Source organism: Lipotes vexillifer, unplaced genomic scaffold (genome assembly GCF_000442215.2).
Source record: "Lipotes vexillifer unplaced genomic scaffold, Lipotes_vexillifer_v1.1 scaffold629, whole genome shotgun sequence".
NCBI classification, from domain to species: domain Eukaryota; kingdom Metazoa; phylum Chordata; class Mammalia; order Artiodactyla; family Lipotidae; genus Lipotes; species Lipotes vexillifer.
This window is the reverse complement of record NW_006774188.1, coordinates 984,961-1,010,437: the sequence shown is the minus strand read 5'-3', so window position 1 is coordinate 1,010,437 and position 25,477 is coordinate 984,961. Positions and strand designations below refer to the sequence as shown.

Sequence of the window (25,477 nt, the reverse complement as noted above, 5' to 3'; positions counted from 1 at the left end):
AGGGAAAGATTTCTTTTTAAATATATAATTGAAGTAAAAGTCACATAAAATTCAACCTGTTTAGGTGTACAGTTCAGTGACTTTTAGTACTTTTACAATATTGTGCAAGCATCACCTCTAATTCCAGAATATTTCATCACCCCTCAAAAAATACCACACCCACCCAGTAAGTAGTCACTCCCCATACCCCCACCTCCCATCCCCTGTCAACTTACTGGTTATGTATTTGCCTACTCTGGACATTACATATGAGTGGAATCATACAATATGTGGCTTTTTTTGTCTAGCTTCTTTCACTTCACATCGTGTTTTCAAGGTTCATCTGTGTTGAAGCAGGCATCAGTACTCCATTTTATGGCTGTAAAATATTCCGTTGTATAGATGTAGTGCCTTTTGTTTAGCCACTGATCAGTTGATAGACATTTAGGTGGTTTCCACGTTTTCGTTATTAAAATAATGCTGCTATCAACGTCTGTGTACAAGCATTTGTTTGGACACCAGTTTTTGGATCTCTTGGATATACACCTAGGATAGAACCGTTGAGTAATATAATAATTCTGCGTTTAACTTTGTGAGGAACTGCCAAATTGTTTCCACAGAACTGCACCGTTTTACATACCTAACAGAAATGTATGAGGTTTCCAGTTTCTCTACGTACTCAACAACATTTATTTTCCTTTTTTAAAAAAATTACAGCCATTGAGTGTGAAGTATCTCATTGTGGTTTTGATTTGCATTTCCCTTAATGACTGATGATAATGAACATCTTTTCATGTTGCTTGTTGACCATTTGTATATCTTCTTCAGAGAAATGTCTATTCAAGACTTTTACCTCATTTCTTAAAATTAGGTGTTTCGTTTTTTTTTTTTTAATGGGTCATCTTTTGTTGTTCTGTTGTAAGTATTCTTTATATATTCTGGATACTAAACCATTATCAGATATATGATTTGCAATTATTTTCTCCCATTCTATTGGTTGTCTTTTCAACCTTTCTTGACAATCCTGTGATGTACAAAAGTTTTTAAATTTGATGAAGTCCAGTTTGTCTAAATTTTGTTTTGTTCCTTATGCTTTTGGTATCATATCTAAGTATCAATTACCAAATCCAAGGTAAAGAATATTTATCCCTCTGTTTTCTTCTGAGAATTTTATAATTTTTAGCTCTTACATTTAGGACGTTGATCCATTTTGAGATAATTTTTGTATATCATGTGAGGAAAGGGTAGAACTTCTTTTTTTTTTTTTTTGGCTGTGTTGGGTCTTCATTTCTGTGCGTGGGCGTTCTCTACTTGTGGCAAGCGGGGGCCACTCTTCATCACGGTGTGCGGGCCTCTCACTGTTGCGGCCTCTCTTGCTGCGGAGCACAGGCTCCAGACGCACAGGCTCAGTAGTTGTGGCTCACAGGCTCAGTTGCTCCACGGCATGTGGGATCTTCCCGGACCAGGGCTCGAACCTGTGTCCACTGCATCGGCAGGCAGACTCTCAACCGCTGCGCCACCAGGGAAGCCCCAGAACTTCATTTTTTAAATGTGGATATCGAGTTGTTCTGGCACAATTTGTTGAAAAGATTATTCTTTCCTATTGTCTTGGCACCTTTGTCAGAAATCATGTAACCATAAAAGTATAAGAGGGTTTACTTCTGGACTTTCAATTCTATCCATTGATCTATATGTTTATCCTTATAGCAGTATTACACTGTTTTGATTACTGCACCTTTGAAGTAAGTTTTGAAACTGGCAAGTGTGAGTTTTCCAACTTTGTTTTTCAAGTTTGTTTTGGCTATGTGGAGTCCACTGAGATTCCATATGAATTTTAGGATGGGCTTTTCTATTTCTGCAAAAAATTCTATTAGAACTTTTTTTCCAGTTTTCGTGATATTTTTAAATTTATTTTTTTATTGGGGTATAGTTGCTTTACAATGTTGTGTTAGTTTGTTGGAATTTGATAGAGATTGTATTGAATCTGTAATTCCCTCTGGGTAGTACTGCTACCTTAACAATATATGTCTTTCCATTTATTTATGTCATTTTTTTAATAAATTTATTTATTTTATTTATTTATTTTTGGCTACGTTTGGTCTTCATTGCTGTGTGTGGGCTTTCTCTAGTTGTGGTGAGCGGGGACTACTCTTCGTTGCAGTGCACAGGCTTCTCATTGCAGTGGCTTCTCTTGTTGCGGAGCATGGGCTCTAGGCGAGCAGGCTTCAGTAGTTGTGGCACGTAGGCTCAGTAGTTGTGGCTTGCAGGACCTAGAGCACAGGCTCAGTAGTTTTGGCACATGGGCTTAGTTGCTCCGTGGCATGTGGGATCTTCCCGGACCAGGGCTCGAACCCATGTCCCCTGCACTGGCAGGCGGATTCTTAACCACTGCACCACTGGGGAAGCCCTATTTATGTCTTTTTATGGAGGAAATTTATTCCTTAATATTTAAGGAATAATTAAGGAAATTTATTCCTTAATATTTTTTTTAAGAAGATGTTGGGAGTAGAAGTTTAGTAATATTTATTTATTTTTGCTGTGTTGGGTCTTCGTTTCTGTGCAAGGGCTTTCTCCAGTGTGGCGAGCGGGGGCCACTCTTCATCGCGGTGTGCGGGCCTCTCACTATCACAGCCTCTCCTGTTGTGGAGCACAGGCTCCAGACTTGCAGGCTCAGTAGTTGTGGCTTACGGGCCTAGTCGCTCCGCGGCATATGGGATCCTCCCAGACCAGGGCTTGAACCTGTGTCCCCTGCATTAGCAGGCAGATTCTCAACCACTGTGCCACCAGGGAAGCCCAATTCCTTAATATTTTATTCTTTTTGATTCTGTTGTAAATGGAAATGCTTTCTTAATTTTCTTTTTTTTAATTTTCAGTGTTAGTGTATACAAATACAACTGATTTTGGTGTGTTCCTCATATGTCCTGCAACTTTGCTGAATTTATTAGTTCAAATATTTCTTTCTGTGGAAAAAAAAAAAATTGTATCATCTGTGAATAGAGATTGTTTTACTTCTTCCTTTCCAATTCGGATGTCTTTTCTTTCTTTTTCCTGCCCAATTTCCCTAGCTAGAACTTCGTACAGTGTTGAAAAGAAGTGGTGAGTGCAGACATCCTTGATCCTGATCTTAAAGTAAGCTTTCAGTCTTTCATTAAGTAGAACGTTAGCTGTGGGGTTTTCATAGATGCCCTTTATCAGGTTGGGAAAGTTGTCTTCTATTCCTAGTTTTCTGAGTATTTTTCTCATGAAAAGGTGTTCTATTTTGTCAGATGTTTTTTCTACATCATTTGGATTCTGGGATCATGTGGATTTTTTCTTCATTCTATTAATGCATTGTATTACACTTTGATTATATTTATTATGTTGAACCACCCTTACATTAATGGAATAAATCCCACTTGGTCATAGTATATAATCCTTTTACTATCCTGTTGGATTAAGTTTTATAGTACTTTATTTAGGATGTTTGCCAAACATCTATATTCATAAAGGATATTGGTTTGTAATTTTCTTTTCCTGTGACATCTTAATTTGTCTTTGGTATCAGGGTAATACTGACCCCGTAAAATAAGTTTAGGAAGACTTCTCTTCCATTTTCTGGAAGAGTTTGTGAAGGATTTATTATTTAGAATTATTTAATTCTTCTTTAAACATTTGACAGAATTCTTTGATGAAGCCATCTGGTTCTGAGCTTTTCCTTGTTGGAAGCTTTTTTCTAATTACTGATTCAATCTTTTTACTTGTTATTTGTTTACTCCAGATTTTCTGTTTCTTCTTGAATCAGTTTTAATAGTTTTTGTGTTTCTAAGAACTTGTCTGTTTCCTCTAGGTTACCTAATTTCTTGGCATATAATTGTTCATAGCATTCCCCTTACAATCTTTTTTATTTCTGTGAGATCAATAATAATGTTCCCACTTCATTAGTGATTTTAGTAATTTGAGTTTTATCTTTTTTTCTCTTGGTAAGTCTAGCTAAAAGTTGGCCAATGCTGTTGATATTTTCAAAGAACCAATTTGGGTGTTGTTGATCCTTTCAGTGTTTTTTTGTTCTCTATTTCATTTATCTCCACTGGAATCTATATTACTCCTTCCTCCTCTTTTTTGGGAGGTTAGTTTGCTTTTCTTATACATTTTCCTCTGAGCATTCCTGTTGCTATATCCCAAAAGTTTTGGTATGTTGTATTTTCATTTTCATTCATATCAAAGTATTTTCTATTTTCCATTGTGATTTTTTCCTTGACTCATTGGTTGTTTAAGAATGTGTCTAATTTCCACATATTTGTAAATTTGTCAGTTTATTTCTATATTGATTTCTACTTTTCTTCCATTATGGTTGGAGAAGAAACATTGTATGACTTCAGTATTTTAGTGAGACTTATTCTGCGGCCTGACATTTGGTCTATCCTGTAGAATGTGCCATGTTCACTTGAGAACATGGAACAATCTACCTGATAGGTAGATTGTTTTCTATATGGTTACTAGGTCTAATTGGTTTATACTCCTGTTCAAATCTTCTGTTTTACTTGTTGATCTTCTGACTAGCTATTCTAGCCATTATTGAAAGTGTTGAGAGCATTGAAGTCTGCCAATTTTATTGCTAAAAAATTTTTTTCTCTCTTTAATACTGTTGGGTTTTGTTTTATGTATTTTGGGGCTCTGGATAAGTGTTTATAAATGTTTTGTCTTCTGATGAATTGACCTTTTTGTCATAATCTGAGGTCTTTGTCTCTTTGAACAGTTTTTGCCTTGTAGTCCATTTCGCCTAATATTATTATAGCTATTCCAGCTCTCTTTCTTTCTTTCTTTCTTTCTTTATTACATTTTTATTGGCGTATAATTACTTTACAATGGTGTGTTACTTTCTGCTTTATAACAAAGTGAATCAGTTATACATATACATATGTTCCCATATCTCTTCCCTCTTGCATCTCCCTCCCACTCACCCTCCCTATCCCACCCCTCCAGGCGGTCACAAAGCACCGAGCTGATCTCCCTGTGCTATGTGGCCGCTTCCCACTAGCTATCTACCTTACGTTTGGCAGTGTATATATGTCCATGCTTCTCTCTTGCTTTGTCACACCTTACCGTTCCCCCTCCCCATATCCTCAAGTCCATTCTCTAGTAGGTCTGTGTCTTTATTCCTGTCTTACCGCTAGGTTCTTCATGACATTTTTTTTCCTTAAATTCCATATATCGGGCTTCCCTGGTGGCGCAGTGGTTGGGAGTCAGCCTGCTGATACAGGGGACACGGGTTTGTGCCCCTGTCCGTGAGGATCCCACATGCTGTGGAGCGGCCCGGCCCGTGAGCCATGGCTGCTGGGCCTGCGCGTCCAGAGCCTGTGCTCCGCAGCAGAAGAGGCCACAGCAGTGAGAGGCCGTATACCACAAAAAAAAAATAAAAAAAAAAATTCCATATATATGTGTTAGCATACAGTATTTGTCTTTCTCTTTCTGACGTACTTCACTCTGTATGACAGACTCTAGGTCTATCCACCTCATTACAAATAGCTCTGTTTCGTTTCTTTTTATAGCTGAGTCATATTCCATTGTATATATGTGCCACATCTTCTTTATCCATTCATCCGATGATGGGCACTTAGGTTGTTTCCATCTCCGGGCTATTGTAAACAGAGCTGCAGTGAACATTTTGGTACATGACTCTTTTTGAATTCTGGTTTTCTTGGGTAAAGGTCCAGTAGTGGGATTGCTGGGTCATATGATAGTTCTATTTGTAGTTTTTTAAGGAACCTCCATACTGTTCTCCATAGTGGCTGTATCAATTTATATTCCCACCAACAGTGCAAGAGGGTTCCCTTTTCTCCACACCCTCTCCAGCATTTATTGTTTCTAGATTTTTTGATGATGGCCATTCTGACTGGTGTGAGATGATATCTCATTGTAGCTTTGATTTGCATTTCTCTAATGATTAGTGATGTTGAGCATTCTTTCATGTGTTTGTTGGCAATCTGTATAACTTCTTTGGAGAAATTTCTATTTAGGTCTTCTGCCCATTTTTGCATTGGGTTGTCTGTTTTTTTGATATTGAGCTCCATGAGCTGCTTATCAATTTTGGAGATTAATTCTTTGTCAGTTGCTTCATTTGCACATATTTTCTCCCATTCTCAGGGTTGTCTTTTGGTCTTGTTTATGGTTTCCTTTGCTGTGCAAAAGCTTTGAAGTTTCATTAGGTCCCATTTGTTTATTTTTGTTTTTATTTCCATTTCTCTAGGAGGTGGGTCAAAAAGGATCTTGCTGTGATTTATGTCATAGAGTGTTCTGCCTATGTTTTCCTCTAAGAGTTTGATAGTTTCTGGCCTTACATTTAGGTCTTTAATCCATTTTGAGCTTATTTTTGTGTATGGTGTTAGGGAGTGATCTAATCTCATACTTTTACATGTACCTGTCCAGTTTTCCCAGCACCACTTATTGAAGAGGCTGTCCTTTCTCCACTGTACATTCCTGCCTCCTTTATCAAAGATAAGGTGACCATATGTGCATGGGTTTATCTCTGGGCTTTCTATCCTGTTCCATTGATCTATCTTTCTGTTTTTGTGCCAGTACCATACTGTCTTGATTACTGTAGCTTTGTAGTATAGTCTGAAGTCAGGGAGCCTGATTCCTCCAGCTCCGTTTTTCGTTCTCAAGATTGCTTTGGTTATTCGGGGTCTTCTGTGTTTCCATACAAATTGTGAAATTTTTTGTTCTAGTTCTGTGAAAAATGCCATTGGTAGTTTGATAGGGATTGCATTGAATCTGTAGATTGCTTTGGGTAGTAGAGTCATTTTCACAATGTTGATTCTTCCAATCCAAGAACATGGTATATCTCTCCATCTATTTGTATCACCTTTAATTTCTTTAATCAGTGTCTTATAATTTTCTGCATACAGGTCTTTTGTCTCCTTAGATAGGTTTATTACTAGATATTTAATTCTTTTTGTTGCAATGGGAAATGGGAATGTTTTCTTGATTTCACTTTCAGATTTTTCATCATTAGTGTATAGGAATGCAAGAGATTTTTGTACATTAATTCTCTATCATGTCATCTGCAGACAGTGACAAGTTTACTTCTTCTTTTCTGATTCAGATTCCTTTTATTTCCTTTTCTTCTCTGATTGCTGTGGCTAAAACTTCCAAAACTATGTTGAATAAGAGTGGTGAGAGTGGGCAACCTTTTCTTGTTCCTGATCTTAGTGGAAATGCTCTCAGTTTTTCACCATTGAGGACGATGTTGGCTGTGGGTTTGTCACATATGGCCTTTATTATGTTGAGGAAAGTTCCCTCTATGCCTACTTTCTGCAGGGTTTTTATCAAAAATGGGTGTTGAATTTTGTCGAAAGCTTTCTCTGCATCTATTGAGATGATCATATGGTTTTTCTCCTTCAATTTGTTAATATGGTTTATCACATTGATTGATTTGCGTCTATTGAAGAATCCTTGCATTCCTGGAATATACCCCACTTGATCATGGTGTATGATCCTTTTAATGTGCTGTTGGATTCTGTTTGCTAGTATTTTGTTGAGGATTTTTGCATAGGTGTTCATCAGTGATATTGGCCTGTAGTTTTCTTTCTTTGTGACATCCTTGTCTGGTTTTGTTATCAAGGTGATGGTGGCGTCGTAGAATGAGTTTGGGAGTGTTCCTCCCTCTGCTATATTTTGGAAGAGCTTGAGAAGGATAGGTGTTAGCTCTTCTCTAGATGTTTGATAGAATTCGCCTGTGAAGCCGTCTGGTCCTGGGCTTTTGTTTGTTGGAAGATTTTTAATCACAGCTTTAATTTTAGTGCTTGTGATTGGTCTGTTTATATTTTCTATTTCTTCCTGATTCAGTCTTGGTAAGTTGTGCATTTCTAAGAATTTGTCCATTTCTTCCAGATTGTCCATTTTATTGGCATAGAGTTGCTTGTAGTAATCTCTCATGATCTTTTGTATTTCTGCAGTGTCAGTTGTTACTTCTCCTTTTTCATGTCTAATTCTATTGATTTGAGTCTGCTCCCTTTTTTCTTGATGAGTCTGGCTAATGGTTTTTCAATTTTTTTATCTTTGCAAAGAACCAGCTTTTAGTTTTATTGATCTTTGCTATCCTTTCCTTCATTTCTTTCTCATTTATTTCTTATCTGATTTTTTGATTTCTTTCCTTCTGCTAACTTTGGGGGTTTTTTGTTCTCTCTCTAATTGCTTTAGGTGCAAGGTTAAGTTGTTTATTCAAGATGTTTCTTGTTTCTTGAGGTAGGATTGTATTGCTATAGACTTCCCTCTTAGAACTGCTTTTACTGCATCCCATAGGTTTTGGGTCGTCGTGTCTCCATTGTCATTTGTTTCTAGGTATTTCTTGATTTCCTCTTTGATTTCTTCAGTGATCACTTCGTTATTACTTAGGGTATTGTTTAGCCTCCATGTTTTTGTATGTTTTACAGATCTTTTCCAGTAATTGATATCTAGTCTCATAGCATTGTGGTTGGAAAAGATACTTGATACAATTTCAATTTTCTTAAATTTACCAAGGCTTGTTTTGTGACCCAATATATGCTCTATCCTGGAGAATGTTCCATGAGCACTTGAGAAAAATGTGTATTCTGTTGTTTTGGGATGGAATGTCCTATAGATATTAATTAAGTCCATCTTGTTTAATGTATCATTTAAAGCTTGTGTTTCCTTATTTATTTTCATTTTGGATGATCTGTCTATTAGTGAAAGTGGGGTGTTAAAATCCCCTACTATGAGTGTGTTACTGTCGATTTCGCCTTTTATGGCTGTTAGTATTTGCCTTATGTATTGAGGTGCTCCTATGTTGGGTGCATAAATATTTACAATTGTTATATCTTCTTCTTGGACCGATCCCTTGATCATTATGTAGTGTCCGTCTTTGTCTGTTGTACTAGTCTTTATTTTAAAGTCTATTTTGTCTGATATGAGAATTGCTACTCCAGCTTTCTTTTGGTTACTATTTGCATGGAATATCTTTTTCCATCCCCTTACTTTCAGTCTGTATGTGTCTCTAAGTCTGAAGTGGGTCTCTTGTAGACAGCATATATATGGGTCTTGTTTTTGTATCCATTCACCCAATCTGTGTCTTTTGGTAGGAGCATTTAGTCCGTCTACATTTAAGGTAATTATCGATATGTGTGTTCCTATTCCCATTTTCTTAATTGTTTTGGGTTCGTTATTGTAGGTCTTTTCCTTTCTTGTGTTTCTTGCCTAGAGAAGTTCCTTTAGCAGTTGTTGTAAAGCTGGTTTGGTGGTTCTGAACTCTCAACTTTTGTTTGTAAAGGTTTTAATTTCTCCATCAAATCTGAATGAGATCCTTGCTGGGTAGAGTAATCGTGGTTGCAGGTTTTTCTCCTTCATCACTTTCAGTATGTCCTGCCACTCCCTTCTGGCTTGTAGAGTTTCTGCTGAAAGATCAGCTGTTAACCTTATGGGGATTCCCTTGTGTGTTATTTGTTGTTTTTCCCTTGCTGCTTTTAATATGTTTTCTTTGTATTTAATTTTTGACAGTTTGATTAATATGTGTCTTGGCGTATTTCTCCTTGGATTTATCCTGTATGGGACTCTTTGTGCTTCCTGGGCTTGATTAACTATTTTCTTTCCGTATTTCTCCTTGAATTTATCCTGTATGGGACTCTCTGTGCTTCCTGGACTTGATTAACTATTTCCTTTCCCATATTAGGGAAGTTTGCAACTATAATCTCTTCAAATATTTTCTCAGTCCCTTTCTTTTTCTCTTCTTCTTCTGGAATCCCTATAATTCGAATGTTGGTGCATTTAATGTTGTCCCAGAGGTCTCTGAGACTGTCCTGAGTTCTTTTCATTCTTTTTTCCTTATTCTGCTCTGCAGTAGTTACTTCCACTATTTTATCTTCCAGGTCACTTATCCGTTCTTCTGCCTCATTTATTCTGCTATTGATCCCATCTAGAGTATTTTTAATTTCATTTATGGGGTTGTTCATTGTTGTTTGTTTCATCTTTAGTTCTTCTAGTTCCTTGTTAAATGTTTCTTGCATTTTGTCTATTCTATTTCCAAGATTTTGGATGATCTTTACTATCATTATTCTGAATTCTTTTTCAGGTAGACTGCCTATTTCCTCTTCCTTTGTTAGGTCTGGTGGGTTTTTATCTTGCTCCTTCATCTGCTGTGTGTTTTTCTGTCTTCTCATTTTTCTTATCTTACTGTGTTTGAGGTCTCCTTTTTGCAGTCTGCAGTTCGTAGTTCCCGCTGTTTTTGGTGTCTGTCCCCAGTAGCTAAGGTTGGTTCATTGGATTGTGTAGGCTACCTGGTGGAGGGGACTAGTGCCTGTGTTCTGGTGGATGAGGCTGGATCTTGTCTTTGTGGTGGGCAGGTCCACGTCTGGTGGTGTATTTTGGGGTGTCTGTGGACTTATGATTTTAGGCAGCTTCTCTGCTAATGGGTGGGGTTGTGTTCCTGTCTTGCTAATTGTTTGGCATAGGATGTCCAGCACTGTAGCTTGCTGGTCGTTGAGTGAAGTTGGGTGCTGGTGTTGAGATGGAGATCTCTGGGATATTTTTGCCATTTCATATTACGTAGAGCTGGGAGGTCCCTTGTGGACCAGTGTCCTGAAGTTGGCTCTCCCACCTCAGAGGCACAGCACTGACTCCTGGCTGCAGCACCAAGAGCCTTTCATTCACACGGCTCAGAATAAAAGCTAGAAAATGTACAAAGAAAGAATTAGTAGAAGTAGAAAGAAAGAAAGGAAGGAAGGAAGAAAGATGGGCGGGAGCAAGGAAGGAAGGAGGGAAAGTAGGAAAAAAATAAGATAAAGTAAAATAAAGTAACATAAAATATAATAAAGTTATTAAAATAAAAAATAATTATTAAGAAAAAAGAAACCGACAGATAGAACCCTAGTACAAATGGTGGAAGCAAAGCTATACAGACAAAATCTCCCACAGAAGCATACACATACACACTCAACAAAAAGAGGAAAAGAGGAAAAAATCATAAATCTTGCTCTCAAAGTCCACGTCATCAATTTGGGGTGATTTGTTGTCTAAAGGAGGAAAGAAGGAAGGAGGGAAGGAAGGAAGGAAGGAGATAAAGTTATTAAAATAAAAAAATAATTATTAAGAAAAAAAACGGACGGATAGAACCCTAGGACAAATGGTGGAAGCAAAGCTATACAGACAAAATCTCACACAGAAGCATACACATACACACTCACAAAAAGAGGAAAAGGGGAAAAAATCATAAATCTTGCTCTGAACGTCACCCTCCTCAATTTGGGATGATTTGTTGTTTATTCATGTATCCCACAGATGCAGGGTACATCAAGTTGATTGTGGAGCTTTAATCCGCTGCTTCTGAGGCTTCTAGGAGAGATTTCCCTTTCTCTTCTTTGTTCTCACAGCTCCCAGGGGCTGAGCTTTGGATTTGGCCTCGCTTCTGCATGTAGGTCGCCAAAGCGCGTCTGTTTTTCCCTCAGACAGGACGAGGTTAAAGGAGCCGCTGATGTGGGGGCTCCGGCTCACTCAGGCCGGGGGTGGGAGGGGTACGGAGTGCAGGGCGAGCATGCGGCGGCAGAGGCCAGCATGACGTTGCACCAACCTGAGGCGCCGTGCGTTCTCCTGGGGAAGTTTTCCCTGGATCCCGGGACACTGGCAGTGGAAGGCTGCACAGGCTCCCTGGAAGTGGGTTGTGGATAGTGACCTGTGCTCTCACACAGGCATCTTGCTGGGGGCCGCAGCAGCCTTAGCGTCTCATGCCCGTCTTTGGGGTCCACGCTTTTGGCCACGGCTCACGCCCGTCTCTGGAGCTCCTTTAAGTAGCACTCTTAATCTCCTCTCCTCGCGCCCCAGGAAACAAAGATGGAAGAAAAAGTCTCTTGCCTCTTCAGCAGGTCCAGACTTTCCCCCAGACTCCCTCCCGGCTAGCCGTGGTGCACTAACCCCTGCAGGCTGTGTTCAGGCCGCCAGCCCCAGTCCTCTCCCTGCGCTCCTACCGAAGCCCAAGCTTCAGCTCCCAGCCCTGCCTGCCCTGGCAGGTGAGCAGACAAGCCTCTCGGGCTGGTGAGTGCTGGTCCACACCGATCCTCTGTGCGGGAATCTCTCCGCTTTGCCCTCCGCCGCCCTGTTGCTGTGCTCTCCTCCTCGGCTCCAAAGCTTTCCCCCTCCGCCACCCGCAGTCTCCGCCTGCGAAGGGGCTTCCTAGTGTGTGGAAACCTTTCCTCTTTCACAGCTCCTTTCCACTGGTGCACGTCCCGTCCCTATCCTTTTGTCTCTGTTTATTCTTTTTTCTTTTGCCCTACCCAGGTACGTGGGGAGTTTCTTGCCTTTTGGGAGGTCTGAGGTCTTCTGCCAGCGTTCAGTAGGTGTTCTGTAGGAGTTGTTCCACGTGTAGATGTATTTCTGGTGTATCTGTGGGGAGGAAGGTGATCTCCACATCTTACTCTACCACCATCTTCCCCTCGTCCTCTCCAGCTCTCTTTCGATTACTGTTTGCATGGAATATTTTTTCCAGTTTTTCACCTTCAACCAATATGTGTCTTTGGATCTAAAGTATATACTTGGACCATGGGTTTGTTTGGGTTTTTTTGAGGGGGGTTTAATCTATTCTGCCAGTCTTTGCCTTTTAATTGAGTAGTTTAATCCACTTACATTAATGTAATTACAGAAAAGGTAAGATTTCTTCTAGTTCACTGTTTGTTTTCAGTGTCTTTTGTTGTTGTTCTTGTTCCTCATTTCCTCCATTACTTCCTTCTTTTTTGATTAATAGATACTTTCTAGTGTACCATTTTGTTTTTCCTCTCATTTCTTTTACCAAATATTTTTTTCATTAATTTCTTAGAGATTGCTGTGAAGGTTACAGTTAACATCTTAATATTTCACGATCTAGTCTTAATTAATACCAAGTTAGTTTAAATATTATGCAAAAACTTTTCACTATCTCCCTCACTTATATTGTTATTTTAACTAATTATATCTGTATACATTGTGTGCCCATCAACACAGATTTATAATTAGTCTTTTATGTAGTTTTCTTTTTAAATTATATAGGAAAAATACAGATTCATGACCCAAAATATACATTAATAATGACTTTTATGTTTACCTATGTAGAGTACCAGTGTTGTTTGTTTCTTTACATGAATTCCAAATTACTGTCTAGTGTCCTTTCATTTCAGCCTAAAGGAATCCCTTTAGCATTTCTTGTCAGGCAGGTCTTCTAGCATTGAACTCTCTCAGTTTTCATTTATCTGAGAATGTATTGATTTCTCCTTCATTCTTGAAGTGTAGTTTTACCAAACAGAAAAATTATCATTGACATATTATTTTTCTTTCAGCATTTTTGAGTATGTCTTCCCACTGCCAACCAACCCCTTTGCTTTCTGTTGAAAAATCAGCTAGAATTCTTATTGAGGATCCCTTGAGTTGCTTTTCTCTTGCTGCTTTCAGGATTCTGTCCTTTCACTTTCAATAGTTTGATTATATATCTAGGTGTAGATCTCTTTGAGTTTATCCATCTTGAGGTTGTTGAGTTTCTTGGATGTGTAGATTCATGATTTCATCTAATTTGAAAGTTTTCAGGCATTATTCAAATATTTTCTCTGCCTCTTTCTCTCTTCTACGTTGGATTCCCATTATGCATATCTTGGTACATTTATTGTTTTCCCACATGTTTCTTAAACCCTGTTCATTTTTCTTTATTCTTTATTTATTTCTGCTCCTCAGTTCATTGATTCTTTCTTCTGCTTGCTCAAATCTTGTACTGAACCCTTGTAGTGAATTTTTTATTTTAGTTATACTTTTCAACTTTAGAATTTCTATTTGGTTTCTTTTTATGATTTCTACCTCTTTATTGATATTCCCTATTAATGATACATCATTATCATACTTTCTTTAGTGCTTTTCCATGGTTGCATTTAGCTTTTTGAATATATTTCAATTAGTTAATTTAAAACCTTTTTCTAGCCAGCCGTGTCAGGACTTTCTCAAGAACAGTTTCTATTTCTTTCTGTTTTTTTTTTTTCCTATACATGGGTTATACTTTCTTGTTTCTTTGCATACCATATAATTTTTTTTGTTGAAAACTGGGCCCTTTGAATATTTCTAGTAGGAACTCTGGAAATCAAATTCTCTCCCATCCCCAGGGTATGTTATTACTGCTTGTTATAATTGTTGTTGTTTGTTTGTTGATTAACTTTTCTGAACTACTTTTTTTTTAACATTTTTCTTGGAGTATAATTGCTTTACAATGGTGTCATTTTCTGCTTTATAACAAAGTGAATCAGTTATACCTACACATATGTCCCCATATCTCTTCCCTCTTGCATCTCCCTCCATCCCAACCTTCCTATCCCACCCTTCTAGGTAGTCACAAAGGACCGAGCTGATCTCCCTGTGCTGTGCAGCTGCTTCCCACTAGCTATCTGTTTTACATTTGGTAGTGTATATATGTCCATGCCACTCTCTCACTTTGTCCCAGCTTACCCTTCCCTCTCCCCATATCCTCAAGTCCATTCTCTAGTAGGTCTGCATCTTTATTCCCGTCTTGCCCCTAGGTTCTTCTGACCATTTTCTTTTTTTTCTCTTCCATATATATGTGTTAGCATATGGTATTTGTTTTTCTCTTTCTGACTTACTTCACTCTGTATGACAGTCTCTAGGTCCATCCACCTCACTACAAATATCTGAACTACTTTTGTCAAGTCTGTTCTTCTTTGTTGTGTGTGGCCACTGAAGTCTCTGTTCCATTAGCTTCATAGTCAGCTAGTGATTTGACATAATTTCCTTAAATGCCTGGAAAATATAAATATACAGAAAAGGAAAATCTCACATTCTTTGCAGATGAGCTCTTTTTATATATTGGAGCATGCCTTCAACGCTCAGCCAGGCAGTTTACTACTCTGCCTAATCTTCACTTCCTACTTGTGCAAAATCTTTAGTTCAGCAAGAGGTGAAACATTAGGTGAAGTCTTCTAAGGATGTGCATTGCCTTGGGCATAATCATGACCTCCTGGAACTCAGGAATATCTGAGAGCTTTTCAAAGCTCTTATGCCTGAAAGCATCTCATTACATGGCCTTTCCTCCCAGGTTTTTAAGTTACTCTGTTATTCATTCCACCTGTTATCCACTGCCCAGACAGCAGTGGCTAATATGTTTGACTTTAAATATTTGGATAACCTCCCCTCCAGTTAGTTGACTGAGCCATGGGAGTGTTCCAAGATAGGGAAAATAAAGGAAAGCCCTTTGAGGGTATCCTTCAGTGAGCTACCAGACATGTTGAAACAACCACAACCCTTGAGAATAAGGTTTGTTTCCCTTCAGTATTCAGAACCTTTACCAGACATGTGGGCTGTGTCTTCAAGGCCATCACTGGGTTATGTAGTAGGGGATCAATTGGGGGGGGGGGGTTGGGGGTTTTTGATTAATTATTCACCTGGCTGCTGTAAACTTGATTAGTTTCTAGATTTCTGATAAAGTTGATTCTGACAGATTTTGTTAGTTTATTCACTTCTTTAATAGAGGTGTGGACTATTGACATTACCTACTCTACCTTTCTACTGATGTCACTCAGAAAGGATTCCTTTTAAGACACAAAATCCACTAACTATAAAGGAAAATATTGATAGAGCTAACTAAGTTAAAATTAAAATATTCTGTTCATCACAATACATGATAAAGAAGGCAAGCTACATAGTAGGAATAGATATTTACACCATATAAAACTGATAAAGGACTTGTTATCCAGAATAGATACAGAAATGTAACAATTCAATAAAAATGAAACTTAATAAGGGAAAAATAGGGCAAATTGAGTAGGGACTTTACAAAAGAGAACATCTAAATAGCTGATAAACACATAAAACGTATTTACTCTCATTAACAATGACGGGAAAAGAAATTAAAACCACATTAAGGGGACTTCCCTGGCAGTCCAGTGGTTAAGACTTCACCTTCCAATGAAGGGGACGTGGGTTTGATCCCTGGTCAGGGAGCTAAGATCCCACGTGCCTCGCATCCAAAATATCAAAACGTAAAACAGAAGCAATCTTGTAACAAATTCAATAAAAACTTTTAAAAAACACACAGATTAAGATATTTTTAGTATCCCCTTTGAAGAAGAATTAATAATACTGACAATACTAGGTAGAGCTAAGTAGTGGAGTAAGAGGAATTGTCACCATTTTCTTTTGATAGACATATAAATTGACTTAACCAATTTGGGAATTTGTAAAAGAAAGTATTCACACCCTACAACCAGCAATTCTGTTTCTGAGTATATATATCCTAGAATTAATGCATGTGGGAATTATGGTACATGAACAAGAATTGTTCATAATATCTCCAAAAAGGAAACATTACAAACACTGTACAACAGAGTTATCCATATTCACTGCATCCTTTTCCTCCAACTTTTTTCTTTACCACCTATATTGAGGTATCTATCTTCATTAAATAATAGCTTTCTTTTAGGTTACTAGTGACCACCTCTATCTTGTTCTTTAATGTCTGTTTCTTTCTCCTTTTTCTGTTTTGCTGTATTCTTTCCATATGGTTTTTGTCTTTCATATTTCATCTATTTCTGTAGCTCTTATCTCTGCAAATAATTTCTAAGTTTCTGTCTGTAGCATAACTTTCTTTTTTGAGATGGGTGAAATTTTATTTCCACACTATATTACATAATGAAATTGGAAATTTATGGTTGCCAGTATTAACTGGATTCTCAATGATGATTGATATTTCCTTTGCCAATGCCTTAGTTATCCTCCATGCTTCAGTCATCAATGCATTTTTCCAGATTTTTATGACTCTCCTAGAGTTATCTTTCCCACTTTTACTTCCCATTTTTCTCATTAGATAGATCTTCATTCCAAGCACCAAAGAAAAAAATATTAGTGAATATCTCTTTTTTCCCACCAATTACCCTGGTTTGTCATCCCCACTTGCTTCCTCAACTCGTTTCTATTCTTTTTACTTTACTTGTATCTCCTTTAACTGCTAGATCTAATGGCATCTTTTCAACTCTCACCTTACTCCTGTTCTCCCCAATAGTTGATATTTTGTAACATCTCCTGAAAGTTTCTTCTCTTTTCTCTTCCCTTATGTTCACTCTGTCTTAATTTTCCTCTTTTGTCTCTAACAGTTTCTTAAAGATAGGAAGACCAAATAATTTATCTTCCAAAGTGAAACACTTCTGAAAGTGAGAAGATGTGTTATTTAATAATTAAGTCAGGATAATAGATATAAACCCAGATTATTCAAGGAAAAAGAGGTATCATCATACCATTTACAGGGTTTTTTTTCCCCTAATTCCTTTTCTTCTGTTAATCCCTTAATATGGATATCACCTAGAATTTTCAACCGTCATCTTTTGTTCTTTTACATACCCTCCTTGGGTGACCTGAAATATTTGCATGACTGAAACTACCACCTTCAGTGATAATTCCCAAAGTATATATCCAATCCCTAACTTTTTCCTGAGCTCCAGTCTCATATTTCCAATAGTTCATTCTGTATTTCCAGACTAGTAACCCAAAAGTATGTACCTCACAATTTAAAGTTACCTTCTCCCTCAAATATCCTACTCTTCTGTTTATTGGGGGGCTGAAGATAGTGTCTGTGTCTGTGTGTGTGTGTGTGTGTGTGTGTGTGTGTGTGTGTAATTCTGGAAATATATACCATACATGTATACTACTTTGTGCAGATGCTTCATTAGGTACTGGATGTACAGTAGTAGCAAAAACACAGTTCCATCATCATGACAATGCATTCTGTTGTGGGAGATAGACATTGATCAAACTAGCATACATATTAATGTAGTATAAGTATGTGTAATTTCTGTGAAAGAGAGAAACGTGGTATTAAGTGAAATATAACAGGGGCATTTGACCTTTTTCTTTCCAATACATGACCTTTTATATTAGACATAAGTGACAACATATAGCTCTTCTAAATTAGACTACTTCCATTTCTTTAAAATATTTATTGCAATTCACTATTCAAATATACTAGCAAATGGAGCTATTTTTCTTCTCAGAATTCCCATTGCTTTTCATCCTAGTTATGGGGTTATTGTTCATAGATCACATAAATTGTTAAGCCCTGAAATGGTGGCAGTACCTTTGGTATTGAGGATGTAGGTATGGAAACTAAATAAAAGAGCATTTATGAAAATAATATGTCCTTTGTGAGAAAGAGATGGTGTGTAAGATAGCACCTTTCTAGTCACAAAATCTGGCTGCTGTTTTATTCTTTTCACATAGTAAGTAATATTTGTTGATTGAATGATAATTGCTTGAAAGTAGTCAAGTTCTCATTTTGAGATTAGAAGACCTACACTCACTAGTACTAGCCCAGAACATGAACTAAATTATGCATAGCCCCAAATAATAAATTTTATAATCAACATAAATATTAATTTTTTAATAATCCACATTATTTGTCCTTACATTTATATGTTTTTGCAGTAGTAATAATCAGTTACATCAGTCTTTACCCTATTGATAGGTATAATATAATAACTAGCAATCGCCAACATTTATTAAGTATTAACTACTTGTAAGTGTTATATAATTTATATACATTATCTTATTTAACCCTCAGCAATAATCTGGTGAGGTAAATGCTATCATTTTCTACATTTTTTAGATAAAGGAAATGGCAAATTAAAAAAATGTATCCCAGCAAAGTCACAGCATACTTAAATGGATAATTGAAAAGAGTTTAATAAAGGACTATAATATTTACAAAAGCTTGGGCAGATTTTAGGGAAAGCAACAAAACATGATGCAGCACCCTGGGACTAGTAATAGTGGGAATTATTAATACTCCTAGTCCTAATGGGGCAAGGGAGGGAGCTGCTGTTGGAATCCAGAAGAGCTGAAAGCAAGGGTCATCTGATAGGGGCTGTGATCTTAGCCAACCTACGGTGACCTGGTAGAGAAGGAGCCAGGGGAATAAATGTCAGACCTTACTCTCCTACAACTCTTCAGTTTCCTGACAGTGGCTCCTATTAGCTGAGCCCAGCTAGAAACCAGAGAGCACAAAATAGCTTATTGATTCTATCTATACAGGTTAGCTTCAAGCAGAGAGAGTGAAGAAGGGTGGAGAATGAATCTGAAAGGGAAATGGAAAATATCTAGGAATTAAATAACTATTAAGTGGCAGAGCCAGTATATGAATGCCAAACACTTTACTTCTCACTGCAATTCTATACTGCCTCATAAAAAAAGCTTTGATGAAATATTATTTGGCCAAGGAAAATATTTTAAATCTGAAGGTTTCTACCCTATCCCAAATTGTTGGATGCATTCATACCTAACAGTAAGTGAGACCAAATATCTGAGAGCTCAGCAGCAAAGAATGCCCCCCCCCAAAAATGTTTGATGTGGGTATTGATTTTACATGTTGTTGGTATTTTCAGCATATTAAACCATACTTGTTCCTCTTGTCCAGATTCCAGACTCCATCATTTCTCGTGGCGTTCAGGTGCTCCCACGAGACACAGCCTCCCTCAGCACTACTCCTTCAGAATCTCCTCGTGCTCAGGCTACATCTCGCCTATCTACGGCTTCCTGCCCAACACCAAAAGTAAGTACAGTTCCTTGGCACCTTACACCTGCTCTGCTTTGTGAATCTGGGAAAACTAACCAACCAATATTTCCCTCCGCTTGTCAAGATTGGATTGCATGCAAGATAATACGATGAAAAATTAATGGGCTATAACATAGTTACCACCTAATGTTTCACAGATTGTCGTATTAGGCCAACAATAGAAATTTCATTCAAAATGCCTACCACCTCACAGCGATAGGTATTACTTTGTGTAGCTCCTGTTTCCTTGTTGTAGACTTATTACTTTTTAGCATACTTATTAGTATAGAAGTGAACTTATTTATGCAGAGGATGAATGTGTTTCTGGCCAATAAACAGTAAGATTAACAAAATAAAATAATATCACCAAAGGGATTTTTTTTTTTAACTTGTCCAGGCAGGGGTAGCTCCCTGCTCTAGTATCATTCCAAATTTTTTCAAACATATTCAACTTGGAATGTTGCTGCCTAATATTTGGAAACAAATCTAAATTGATTAGAAAGAAAGTTTTAATGCCAACCTTTGGGGGAGGGAGGAAGTGTCTTAGTATTTATTTTTTATAATTTTTCCCAAGTACTGAATCATGTAAACAGGTGGGAGGAGGATTAGACATTTATTTGCTACCTGACATCTTCATGTATGTGAAAAATTGAGTAGCAAACCTAATTATGACTGTTGATGCTTTTTCCTGGAATATCTCTTTCCTGGCAAAGTTAGTCATTTGTGCTTTCAAGTTTTCTATGGGATGGATCCACTATTGGCATCAAAAGCTTAACAGTAACATTCCTCCTTATTTAATAGGATATGATGTTAGATATCAGGCTATACAGTAAATTTATTTCAGGGCTCTCTAGGTAATTTTTCAAACTGTGGCTTTTTCACTGTCATCAGATTTAAGGACTTATATAGCTATCTTCCTCAGTTCCAGCTTTTCTATGAGTTTTATGAATATTATCATTGAATTTAACTAGAAGTAATCTTAAGCAATTCTTGATGTGTGTAGTGCAGTTGTTTTTACATTCCATGGTACAACCTTTTCAGCAAAGTCTTCAGAGTGTTAACTGTTGTATATCATTGTTTTTAGACTGTGTCAAAAATAGCTGATATTAATTGCATAGTTTAAAAAAATTGACGTCCTAAATCTTGAATAAAGAATAACTATAAAGACATTCTAGATATAAAATGTATGTTATACATTTATACATGGGGTGCCAGTCAGCTACATCTTCAACTGAATGAAAACATGGAGTTCTCAAGACATAAATTGGGTAGAAGAATCTCATCCATATCTTACAAATTTTTAAAACAAAATAATTTATTTGACTTCATTAAATTCCAACAGTATAAGTTGTACTCATTTATAAAGTCTGGGAGATAATTAAAGCTAAATGTTAAGTCCAGTATAAAAGTTTACTCATTCACCAAATATTAAGACCTTAATGATGGGAATACAGAATTATCTAAGACACAGTATTTTTTTCTTAGTGATATACTGTGTACATAAATATTTTAAGCTAAGTTTAATTATACATAGTAGTTCTTGAGCCTTTTTAAAACTCTGCAATTACATCTTAATTGCAAAGAGAATATTAAATACAGTTTTAAAAATCACTCCAAATTTCTACATTAAGTTAATTTTCTTATTGCAAAATTTTAGGAGTGGAAGTGGCTTGTCTTGATATTTTTTCCATAGTTAACACTTAGCTGTTCACATTGACAATAAATTCAAATAAAACAGAATATTTGAATATCTTTTTTTTCAGGAATTTTTTCTGTATTTTTGTCTAGGAATAAGATTCTGTTTCTTTTAAATAATTTTTACCAGCACCAAAATGTAATGTCAAAGATAAAATTATTGCTTTGTTGTAATTTTAAAATTACACTTTTACGGTTGAATCAGAATAGTAATATAATAGAAAAATTAGTCTGAATACTTATTTTTTAAAAAGAAGTGAAGATAATCAAATTAATCCTCCTATTAAAAGTCTCAAATTATAAGACTGCTTAATTGAATGTAAACTAGATGCTTTTATATGTACTTTTATATCAGTGACAGATATAATCTCTGCCCTCATGGAGTTTACAGTTTAGTCAATGGTATATTGAAATAAATAGGTATTTTTAAAATAAATTTATTTAAATTAACTGTTTAAATTATAATAAATATACTTTTACAGTAACTTAATAATGATACACTGAAATTCACTCTAAGAAGAAGTAAAAAAGCATAGTGATAGAAAATAAAAGGAGGGAAACCTCACTTAGATGGGATGATCAGAGAAGGCCGCTCTAAGGAGTAACATTTCACCAGGGACATGAAAGATGAATAAAACAAAACAAAAGCTTTTTTGCCAGGTGGAGGTTTTGAGAATTATATTCAGCAGAAATGACCACCTTACAGGCAGTATTCACCAATCAAGAACTCTCAGACTAAAACTTCATTAGTACATAAATAACCTAATTCAGTGACTTCAAAATCCAACTTCAGATATCAGTTCTTTTTTATTTTAAATAATGACTTTTTTTTTTTTTTGCCTTTGCCTGCTGAGTCAAATTTCAAGGCTGTAGGTTTTAGGACATTAATCTGTTCTAGATGAATTCTTTATTTTAATTTTATAACATAAAAATTTAGGGCAGAGAAGAAATCAAAAAGAAAGTCAGGTTTCTAATTTGAGATATGGGTAAATGATGTTATTAACTATACTAAGGAATAAAAGAGAAAAAGCAAAGGAGAGTGGTTAATACATTTTGGTTTTGAAGGTTTTCAATATAAGATATGTATAAGGCATCCCAGGAATGATATCTAGCACAAGATTAGAACACAAGTTGAGTTTGACATTGTTATTGTTACTGTATCTTGGATGGGATATTTATAATTTAGTACATATTACTGTTAGCCAAACCCCATAGAAATCCCCCTTCCATGTTTCAGATTAGGCATGCAGTCTGTCATGTGTAGAAATATATGTGCGAATATGTTTTCTTTACATCGGAAATACAATACAGTCTTAAAAGATGAGCACTAGAAAGAGCACTTGACTTGATAATAGACGACCTGGATTCAAATGCTGACTTCTCTACTTAATTACTACACTGCATTAAGCAACTTGCTCAACTTCTCTGAGCTTTTTGTCTATGATAAGCTGGTAATCCTTGCCTCCCCAACAGGGTTATTAATCTATTAAATAAGTCTTTGCCTGGTTCTGGGAAAGCAGTGGTGAGCAAATAACATTGTTCTTGGCTTTACAAACAGATAAAACAGGCAACTATAAATTATAATAAAGTATAATAAGTGCTATGATTTATCAGCAGGAGTACAGAATACTCTGGGAATAACCATCAGAAACACTTACCCTAGTCTTTGTGAAAACACAGAAGGGTTAAATAACCAAATTATGATTAAAAACTAACACTTCCAACCTTTCCCTCTGTAGCTTTTTATCATGGGGCAGCATTTAAGATGAAAACTTTCTGTCCATTTGTATTATGCATCTATTCCTGTTAGGTCAACAATATAATATTAAACATTATTTTGAATTCACATTTTTTATGCTCACTGCAATATAATTGTGCTTTGATAGTGCTTTGATCCTTTAAGATTCTCCAGCTATAGTGAGAACATGATCTGTAAAACATACCAAGTTTGGATTTGCTTTTCAGTACACTCATCCCAATCTACCAAGGACAGCAAGGTGTTATCTTTTCTAAACAGTTCTTCATAGAATGACATTGTCTCCAGCAAAAATTTATTTGCTGAAATGACATATTTTTCTGTATATGGAGAAAGTCATTTCTCTTTCATATCAGATATTTTCTTTTAATGAAATCTGACTGAAATGACAATTGACTTTCACTTCTCTTGCTTGAGAACACAGTGAAGTATATTTTAAAAACAAACTTGGGATTTTAGTCTTTCATTGCCCTAAGTAAAGTAGTGCCTAAGCCAAAAAAGTCAAATAGTATGTAGATTCTATGAATGGGCAATATCTAGAGGACTCAAGTTCTAAAATGGTGATAGTCTCCCAAAAATGGTTTGCTAAAAGAATAATTCTGTAACAAACTGCATTTTAAAGTGAGCATGATCCACAACTTAAATGAGTTCTGATTTTCAATTATGAAAGGCAGCAGCACCTCTATTAGAATCAAGAGTCTTGTTGTAGAGAATAATGACCAGAACAAAAAAGAAAAAAAATTCCAAACTTCCAATCAATTCACCATTCCCTATAGATGTTATTAAAATAGAGAATTTTTTACGAAGACCAATTCAATTTTCCTTTTATTCCCTAAGCATCTGAAGTTTGAATAAAATAAATAAATGAGTAAATGTAATCTCTTGTCACATATTCCCTTGTACCTCAAAGGTTAGAATAGAATTTTGTGCCAGACTAACCAGCAAGTTCTTTTTTTTCCTCTTAAGAAGAAAATATAAATTATCCCTGTCTAATTAAACTAAAGTTTATAAAATAATTTAAATGTATATATTGAAATATCTTTAGGTAGTATGTGTTCATTTAATAATTAGTAATAATGTCTAATCATATTCAAACAAAATGCAGAATTATGACTTCTCTCTAGGCTTCTGTTATTGTCCTTTGAGCAAAAGAATTTATATTACTCTGGTTAAAGAATATTTTCTTAACTCAAATTTTTTAACGTGTATGTCTGAAAGGCAGTGTGATTTCCTTTACATATAAAAATGGCATTATTTGATCCAGTATCAGGGTAATATTTTCTCTGAGATTTTTTTCCTAGGATGTTAGTTTTTATAAACTATTCCATATTATCACCACTTTCCTTTGTGAACATCAGAGTGATTGTGTAATATGGCTAGTTCATTGGTTCCCAGGTCTCTGGAGAATGTCATGAAATCTCTAAAATTCTAGCCTAGATCAAGGCAATAACTGAGGACTGCAAATGATTTTCCACTATTTTTGAGAGCCTAAATAAAATCAGTAAGACTACACTAAACATCAAGTTTCTTTGCTTTTGTCTGAAGTCATGTCAACAATGGTATATCAGCAACTGTTCAGCAGTTAATGACATTGTAGAAATGTATGGGTTCTACATGTGGAGTCAACAAACACCAAAAAGGTTGGGAAAAACTGAATTAATAACATTAATTAATTTAATAAAATACATCCTCTGGACATAAAAATATATGTTTTTTTGTGTTCAAAGTTAACTGTCCCATGGGGGCGTTGGTTATTGAGCAATAATATTCTCAACGTTATTGGTCAGATCCAGCAGTTCTCAAACTTAATGGTCTCAGGACCCCTTTACAAACTTAAAAATTATTAAGGACCTCAAATAGCTTGTTTATGTGAGTTATAGCTGGTGATATTTACTGCACTGAAAATTAAAACTTAGAAAATTTTTAAATGTTTATTTATTTGCTTCAAAATGAGAATAATAAAGCCTTTCTATGTCAATATAAATAATACTGCTATGGGAAAAATAATATTTTCCAAAATTTTTAAAATCTACTAAAAAGGATGGCACTGTTTTACTTTTTTTTCATATTCATTTTGATGTCTGGTTTAATGGAAGGCAGTTAGATTCTCACATCTGCTTCTGTACTCAATCTGTTGTGATATGTTATTTTGGTTGAAGCATATGAAGAAACAAATCCAACCTCACAGATCCGTATTTAGAAAAGAAAGGACTATCTTAATAACATTTTCTTATAATTGTGGATATTCTTTGACACGACATCAAAATTTTTCAATTAGTAGTGTATTAAAAGTTAGTTGAAGCGTAGGGCTTCCCTGGTGGCACAGTGGTTGAGAGTCCGCCTGCTGATGCAGGGGACGTGGGTTCGTGCCCCAGTCCGGGAAGATCCCACATGCCGCGGAGCGGCTGGGCCCGTGAATCATGGCCCCTGAGCCTGCGCGTCCAGAGCCTGTGCTCCGCAATGGGAGACGCCACAACAGTGAGAGGCCCGCGTACCGCAAA

The 25,477-nt window shown here is 36.3% G+C and overlaps 1 protein-coding gene across 3 annotated transcripts in view; it reads left to right on the top strand.

Annotated features, from left to right (window-relative positions):
- GPHN (gephyrin) overlaps positions 1-25,477 on the top strand; it is a 618,338-nt gene that overhangs the window by 364,771 nt on the left and 228,090 nt on the right. For all 3 annotated transcript variants that reach the window (XM_007449022.1, XM_007449020.1, XM_007449021.1), the window contains one exon: positions 19,388-19,522. In XM_007449022.1, coding sequence (XP_007449084.1) covers positions 19,388-19,522 — 135 coding nt within the window. The remainder of the gene's footprint in view (positions 1-19,387; positions 19,523-25,477) is intronic.